Source organism: Vipera ursinii (assembly GCF_947247035.1).
Source record: "Vipera ursinii genome assembly, chromosome: 15".
Taxonomy (NCBI): Eukaryota; Metazoa; Chordata; class Lepidosauria; order Squamata; family Viperidae; genus Vipera; species Vipera ursinii.
The window spans coordinates 1,692,123-1,700,109 of NC_139528.1; the positions used below are offsets into that span (position 1 = coordinate 1,692,123).

Sequence of the window (7,987 nt, forward strand, 5' to 3'; positions counted from 1 at the left end):
CGGCATCCTTGGCACCCGTCACCTTGCCCTGCCTGTGCCAGGCCAAGGAGAACTCACCTGGGCGTTATTTGTGGGTGGGTGGGCTCTATCCAGTTAACTGAATTAAAAGTCCTGGATTGGGGGGGGCTGTTTGAGTGGGCGGGCAAGGTGCCCCCCCTTTTTGTCCGCCTTCCTTGGTCCATTCATGGTGTCACTTACACAAGCCGATGACCCTATTCTCTAGGCACAATGGGGCACCCCCCCACACAACCTCTCTTTGTAGCGGGGGGGAAGGGGAGGCAGCTAGGAAGACAATGCCCAAAGGGGGAGGGGGAAGGTGACCCCGTTTCCTTTTACCGGCACCCCAACATTGCAAAAAAGGGGGCGCAAGAGAGGTAGATAGAAGAGTGAAACGCAAGCAAGGCAGCTCCTGATTTTTATTAAACTAGCAACTGAGTTTTAGGCCGGTTTGAAAGTTGCAGAAACCGTCCAAATTCGCACCCGTTTTTGGGGATGCCGCTTCCTTCAAGATCCTCTATTCCCCCACCCCTCCCTTTGGCCCTGCAACGTAGGGCGGTTTTGAGCTCACAACCGCCTTCCGAGGTAGGCCACCCCGAGGAGAGGAAAATGGCCTCGGGCTGTCGTGGAATGTTGCAGCCGCCTCGTTTCGAATTAGGCCACCTTATCGATCTATAATCAATTAATTGATTAACCTGGGTGTCAGAGCAGACTCTATTGCTGGGTGGGGGAGGGGGGTCTTTCTCCAATCTTTGCATTTTTATTTTTTAAAAAAAGGCATTTTGCAGAATGGTTATTCCGTTAAGAAAAATAAAAACGAAATACAGTATAAAATAATATAATAGATAAACAGATAACATAATAAAAATGTCACACATGTTGTTTCTGTCACATTGCTTCTGCATTGTCTTGCAATTATTATTATTTTTTTTTTAAAAAAGATGCATTGGGCAGAATCGCTGTTCTGTAAAATCAGACAAAATGTAAAATATAAAATAAAAATGATCAAGTAGTAAAATGTGGTGCATATTACTTCCGCATTCCCTTGGATTCTTTTTTTTTTTAAAAGAGGTATTCAGCAGAACGGCTGTTGCATCAACACTGAAATAAAATAAAACCTTAAAACACGATGTGATATATGATAAAAGACTGCTCTATTCTCTTACACCTTTAAAAAAAAAAGAAGCATTTGGCAGAAGAGCCGTTCCATCAAATAATGAAAGAAGAATAGCAAAATAAAATTATATACCTGTATAAGGCGGAAGAATGGAATAAACGGAATTTCCCAAGCAGATTAATTTCACCGTTTGATAGTAAATGCACTTAGGTGAATAAGTGAACATTTAGAAACTGTGTTACTGCAACTCCCATAATTCCCTAGCCAACATCGATGGACTTCAACTCCCATAATCCCCCAGCCAGCCCTTTCTCAAGGACAAAAGCCAGCCTCTCAAGTCTTTGTATTCCATCAAAATGCCCCAAAATAAAATAACACAACCCACCCCCCCAACTTTGAAACAAAACATTATGGCTGGTTTAAAAGATCTGAGTCCGCCCCCCCCCCCAAGGCACTTGGAATCAAAACCGATTCAGCCCATCCGAGCTGTCAAGGTGAGCAGCTCTGGATAGATTTATCTGGTCTGACCAGCAAAATTGCAAAAAAAAAAAAAAAAAACCAACAAAAACTGGCCTTGTGAGGTAGGCCATTGATAGCTTTGCTGGTGTGCGGAGGAAAAACTGGGGCTCTTTTAGAATCCAAGGTGCAAAAAAAAACAACACTTTGAACTTCCCAAACAGGAATTTGGGTAAATTGAGAGGGTTACAAACGTTCCCAGCTTCAGGGACGCCCCCCCCCCCAAAAAAATGGTGATTTTTCAGCCTCCGGAGAGAGAAAAGGCTGACTTGTAGATTTTAAAGATCTCGTAAAAAAACCCCAAAATTTGGAAAATTGGAGAATCCAGCCCCAAACTGTAAGGGCCAGCGGAAGGTGGGTGAAAAATGGTTGCATTACAAGGAAGACACTTCACCGAGGTTGCGTGAAAATGGAGGCAGAGGAAGACAGAGAGTCCTCAGCTTACGACCGATCGCTCGGCATCCCAAGTGACGATGTAAGCATCCCTCCAAAGCTCCAGTTTCAAAGTTATGACGACCGTCCTTAAATGCACTTGCAGCCTCCTGATCGCCATTTATGACCTTCTGTATATATATTTGATTTTCTATAGCTGCCCATCTCAGCCAACGCCGTAAATTCCCAGCTCTGTTACGGCCGTACGTTGAGGACTAAATGTAATGCACCCACCCCCACCCCCCCACCCCCAGCCAGGATTGTCCAGTGCAACAGAGTCCAGCTTTTACCCCGGGATGGAGAGCAGCTCCATTACAGGCGTAGCTCTCCCGCGGCGATCTTCTTCCAGACGTCCGGCGTGAGAGGCACGTAGGTCCTCGCGGCAACGTCCAGCACGAACAGGGGGTCCGAGATCCGGGTGGGGTCAAAGCCTTCCTCCACCAGGCGGAACCGTTTCTGCTTGAAGGTCTCTGTCATCTCCAGCTTCTCCTGAGCAGAAGGAAAATCAGGCCATCATCGTGAACGGGCGGCGCAGATCTGGGCCTCCAGACCCCGCCCTGGCCTCCCTCGCAGGGCTGTTGTGAGCTCAGAAGGCAAAATCAAGCTGGAGGCTTACCTGGATTCGCAGGAAGCGAGGCCAGGCGTACGGAGGAAGCAGCTCGGACATCTGCTTGTAGACTTGGGGGCCATTGAAGTCGGCCTCCGGCCGCAGCACCAAAGTGGCCATCCCTGCCCGGCCGTCGTGTCCTGGAAGAGAACGCAGACGGTCCTCAACTTGCGACAATTCGTTTAGCGACCGTTTGAAGTCACAACAGCACCGGAAAAAAAGCGACTCAGGATCGTTTTCCACACTTAATGACCAAGGAAACCAGTAACTCGATGAAATGCACCTTTGTGAAATAAACGTTCCACTTTCCACAAAGGATGCAGAATAACAGAATCGGAAGGGACCTTAAGAGGTCTTCTAGTCCAGTCCTGATTTTCCTAACGCTTACCTGGGACGGTCACACCGTAAACCGTGACTTCCCGCAAAGCATCCAGCTTGCTCAAAGTCTCCCCGACTTCTGTGGCGGCCACATTTTCGCCTTTCCAACTATGGTGGGGGGAAACGGTGGGTAGTCAGAGAAGATATCTTTGGGGACTATTTTTTATTTTTTTATTTTTAAATTGAAAATTCCCGGGAAAGTTTTCTTTAGGGAAGGGCGCCCTCGTGTGACCGATGGGGAATATGATGCAAGGCAGGAATTGTGAAAAAATAATAAATAAATAAATCAGATTAAATCGAGGAGTATCTTGCCCTTAACGCAAGCTTCTCGGAAGCGTTGGTGCGCCTTTTGCCTGAACTGAGTAAAGTGGTTCAAGCCTTACCAACGGCTGAGCTCAAGGGCAGGATTCGCACTCGGCTCAGGTGCGGGGGAAAAAAGAAGAAACCTTACCGGTAGGTGTCTCCAGTACGGTCCCAAAAGCTGACGAACCCTTCGCCGTCTTGCACCATCAAGTCCCCCGAGTTGAAATAAACGTCCCCGTTGGTAAAGACGCCGCGCAGCATCTTCGCCTCAGTCAGTTCGCGCCCGCCGGCGTATCCGAGGAAGGGGTTACGCAAGGTGATGGGAGAGACCAGGAGGCCCGGTTCCCCTGTGGGAAGGAAAACAACAGCCCAGAGAGTCCTCGGATTAGGACCTTCCTTCCTTTTTCTTTCTCTTTCTCCTTTTTTTCCTTCCTTCTTTTCTGTTTTTTCCTTTCTTTCTTTCTTTCTCTCCTTCCTTTTCTCTCCTTTTTTCATTTCCTTCTTTTTCTCTTCCTTCCCTTCCTTTCTCTCCTTCCTTCCTTCCTTCCTCTTTCCTTCCTTTTTCTATTTCCTTCCTTTTTCCTTTGTTTCCTTTCTTTCCTTCCTTCCTTCCTTCCTTCCTTCCTTCCTTCCTTCCTTCCTTCCTTCCTCCCATCTGTCAGAAATTGTTTAGGGGGTTGGGCTAGATGGCCTACAAGGTCTCTTCCAACTCCCCAAAATTCTAATTCTAATTAATTCTTATTCTAATTCTAGTATTCTAATTTCTAATTATTTATTATTACATTTATTGGACGCCCATCTTTGTCACAGGGTCACTCTGGGTGGAATTGCAATATTAAACAAATGGTTTAGCAACTGTTCCAAAGTTACGACATCGCTGAAAAAGTGACTTACGGCCGGTCCTCAGCTTAACAACCGTCACAGCATTCCTCATAATCATGAGATCAAAATTCAGAAACTTTACAACCGTTAAGTGTGTCTTTGATGGTTGCAGTGATCTGGTGGGGGGGGGTTTGATGGGATCACCAATTTACGGCCACCCAACCGGCTTCTGACAAGACAATCAGGGAAGCCGGATTCATTTAACGACTGCACGATTCAATGAACCTCTGCAGTGATTCATTTAGCGACCGCAGCGAAACGAGGTGATAAAATTGGAATTCTGCTCCCGATTGCAGTCAGTAAGTCAAGGACGGCTTGTAACTCGCTGGAAAACATCAACTAGGAATGCAGGCGGGGCGGAAGGGAAGGGGGGGCGCAAAGATGGCACCCCTAAAAAGCTCCTTTTGTCACCTATATTCACCCGCTGGCACCGCCCGGCCTCGTCTCTAAGTGGAGCGCCTTGGACAGCGTCAAAACGAACCAACTCAAAGGGACTGAAGCACTGCAGAGAGGGAAAAAAAAATCATGGTGCAATCTTTCCTTCTACGAACGCTGCGCAAAAATACTTTAGCTCTTCTGCTTCTTTTATTTTTTATCAAGTACCCCTCCTTTACTACAAGTTTTATTTCTGGGTGGCACGATCTTCGGTGCCTGATAAAAACAAATAATAAAGGACCGTCCTTTATTTTAGAAAACTGTACTTAACTTCACGCATTTATTGCCTTGTCTCTTGAGCCTGCCCCGGGAAAGCAAAGCTATAAACTTCCAGGAATGTCGTGATGCCCACCTTATAAATCCAGGAGGCGCGCCCCACAGCCCCCACCCTGCCAGTGTAGTTGAACAGGGTGACATTCCCTTCGGTCATGCCGTAAGTTTCCACCACTTTGATGTCTCCGAAACGGCGGAGAAATTCGCGCCAGACATCCGGACGCATCCCGCTGCCCACGGCCATTCGCAAGGAGTGCTCCCGATCAGCTGGGCTCTGCGGGAAAGAAGGAGGAACACGGTGGCACAACAGGGTCCGGCTTCTTTGCAAGTTGAAATGTGGGTAACAACGGGTTGCGTTGGCCAGCGAAGAGGGAGAGAAGACAGACCTTCGGGGGATGTTTGGGTAACGATTCGGAGCCCGGGAAATTAACCCATTTTGGACATTTGGAGGAGCCCTTTGTGGTCGCCAATGAATGGCAAGAATCGTTCTGGGATTGGACGGTGGGGGATCTGGAGGGATTTCTGTAAGGGAGATGGGCGATGCTGAGAAGGGAAGTGTCACGCCGCCCAGTGCGGCATGGAAGAAAAAGTTGTTTGCCACAACGGCATTTTTATTTATTAATTAAATTGATACTCTGTTCGTCACGCGATCCAAAGCTGACGACTCTGGGCGGCTTACAATAAAATTGTAAAGATGAAAATATATATACATATATGAGCAATTAACAATTTTGCTTAGCAACCTGGCATGCCACAATGTTAAAGAAGCCCCTTTTGCTTCGTGGTCCTCTTGGCTTGTAAACTTTATTCGGAAATCGAGACAGGAGGTGGGGGGATGAATTCAAGAAGTTACCAAGGCAGAAACCCGGCTGGGAGTTGAGGGAGGGAGGAAAAAGTGAATCAGAGTTGCAATAAAAGAAGGAAGGAAGGAAGGAAGGAAGGAAGGAAGGAAGGAAGGAAGGAAGGAAGAGAAAGAAATGGGAAAATGGCAGAAATCCCAGCAGTAATATCAGCATTGGCCACCAGAGGGAGACATACAGATCCACCTTTTTCCCACATTTACCTGTGGCTGGTTGACCAGGTACCGGCAAAGCTCTCCGATGTATTGGAAGACGGTCACCCCGTGAGCTCGACAGTCCGGCCAAAACTGGCTGGCTGAGAACTTTTTCTTCAGCACACAGGTGGCACCTGTCGAGAAATGTGAACCCTTTTCCCAAGAAAGCTAAGCAAGGTTTCTAGTCCTCATGACTTTAGAAAGTCCTCTTTTCGTTCTTCCCCAGGGAGATTCACCTCCTTAAACCGCACTTTTGACTACGACAAAATGGTATCGGAGATGAAAAGCGAATCCCTTGGCTGGGAAGCAGGAACAGTTAAGTAGAGCCTCCAAAGCCAAGAGCAATCTACCCCGAATTCTAGAGGGGAGAAGGAGCACGGGACGGAAGGCGTTTCTCTGCCTTGCCTGACGGGTGAAAGAGCCAGCAAAGCTCCTACACACTTACCGAGGCCAAACGTGCCGAGGATGCCCAAAAGGCTGCCGGACATGTGATGCAAAGGCAGGGTCAGGTAAATGACGTCTGAGCTGCAGGCCCCCACCAGCTTGTAAAATCCTAAGCAGAGGATGGTCTTCAAGTGGCTGACCCGGGCAGCCTTGGGGAGGCCTGAAGAGGAAGGGAAGGAAGGAAGGAAGGAAGGAAGGAAGGAAGGAAGGAAGGAAGAGAAAGAAAGAAAGAAAGAAAGAAAGAAAGAAAGAAAGAAAGAAAGAAAGAAAGAAAGAAAGAAAGAAAGAAGAATGGAGAGTGAGTGAATGAGTGAGTGAGGAAGGAAGGAAGAAAAGGAAGGAGCGGAAGGGAGGGAGGGTGAAAGAAGGGGAAAAACAAAAAGAAACATATTATGTTTTTAAAAAACTTCGATTGCTACACAGTATTTGTGCTATGAATTCCACCCACAACTTTGCCCCAAAGTAGCAAAAGAAACCAAGGCCACAGAGACACAATTGTTGTTTAAAGATGCGATTTTGGGATGCATCAAACTTGCTGCTGCCTTCCTGGAACCCACCCACCCACCCACCCACCCCCCCCGACTCCTGAAGCCCTCCAGAAACCTCCGCCTGCCCCTCCACCCTTTCCCCCACCTGTCGTGCCGGAAGTGAAGATGTACAGGCAGGTGTCCATCAGGTGGCGCGGAGTGGAGAGTTCGTAGGGCAAGGGGTCCTCAGAGGCTTCCTCCAGCAGATCCTGCAGGCTGATCACGCCCGGCGGATAGGGCCCCTTCCCCATCACCCAGACGCCCACGCCCATCTCCTTCAGGCTGGGCAGGATGGGCTCCACGGCTCCGAACAGTTCTGCAAAGAGGCAGAGAGACTGAGTGTGTGCATTGGGGGGGAGAGGGGGGTGTCAAGCTCCTGCGGTGACTTTGAGCCCCCCTCTCTCTCTCTCTTTGCCCCTGAGCCTGGCCTACCTCGCAGGGTCGGTGTGACCAGAGGAGAAGAAATAGCAGTTAGGAGAAGACCCCGGGCCTCCTGACGCAAAGGTGGGACGGCTCAGCCCCATCCTCCCCCGCCTCTCCCCCCTCTCCTACGTCAACCCGGGGGTCCCGGGCAGGCCCGACGACCCCAGTACCCATCCTCCCCTCCACCCCGGGCCGGCCGGGCGCTCACTGTTAGATGTTTTGTGCCAGCCATGGCAGTTCCCCCAAAAGGTCATCAGATGGGAGCAAAGAGGCTTCTTTGCTCCCACTGGTGGGTCAGGGGTCCCCGGCCCCTGCAGCCCCATTGGCGAGAGTTTTATGGTAAGGGAGGGGCTGAGGACCCCTATAAAAACCTCTGCTCAGGGGCTGCTCTTGTCTGCTCCCTTTTGTTCTCTCTTCTGCTTGCTTGCTCACCTATCCATGAGCTCAACCCAGGCATGGATGCCTCCATGCCAGGGAACTAATATAATATAATATAAAGTTGGAAGGGACCTTGGAGGTCATCTAGTCCAACCCCCTGCTCAGGCAGGAAACCCTATAGCATTTCGGACAAGTGGCTGTCCAGTCTCTTCTTAAAAAGC

The 7,987-nt window shown here is 49.0% G+C and overlaps 1 protein-coding gene across 1 annotated transcript in view; it reads right to left on the bottom strand.

Annotated features, from left to right (window-relative positions):
* Positions 1-819: 819 nt before the first annotated feature.
* SLC27A3 (solute carrier family 27 member 3) overlaps positions 820-7,987 on the bottom strand; it is a gene marked incomplete at its 5' end in the record, with an annotated part of 8,608 nt that continues 1,440 nt past the window's right edge. Inside the window, 9 exons of the mRNA XM_083374836.1 lie at positions 820-2,551; positions 2,679-2,809; positions 3,058-3,155; positions 3,499-3,697; positions 4,644-4,734; positions 5,020-5,214; positions 6,004-6,128; positions 6,440-6,598; positions 7,072-7,281. Coding sequence (XP_083230962.1) covers positions 2,375-2,551; positions 2,679-2,809; positions 3,058-3,155; positions 3,499-3,697; positions 4,644-4,734; positions 5,020-5,214; positions 6,004-6,128; positions 6,440-6,598; positions 7,072-7,281 — 1,385 coding nt within the window. The 3' untranslated portion in view covers positions 820-2,374. The remainder of the gene's footprint in view (positions 2,552-2,678; positions 2,810-3,057; positions 3,156-3,498; positions 3,698-4,643; positions 4,735-5,019; positions 5,215-6,003; positions 6,129-6,439; positions 6,599-7,071; positions 7,282-7,987) is intronic.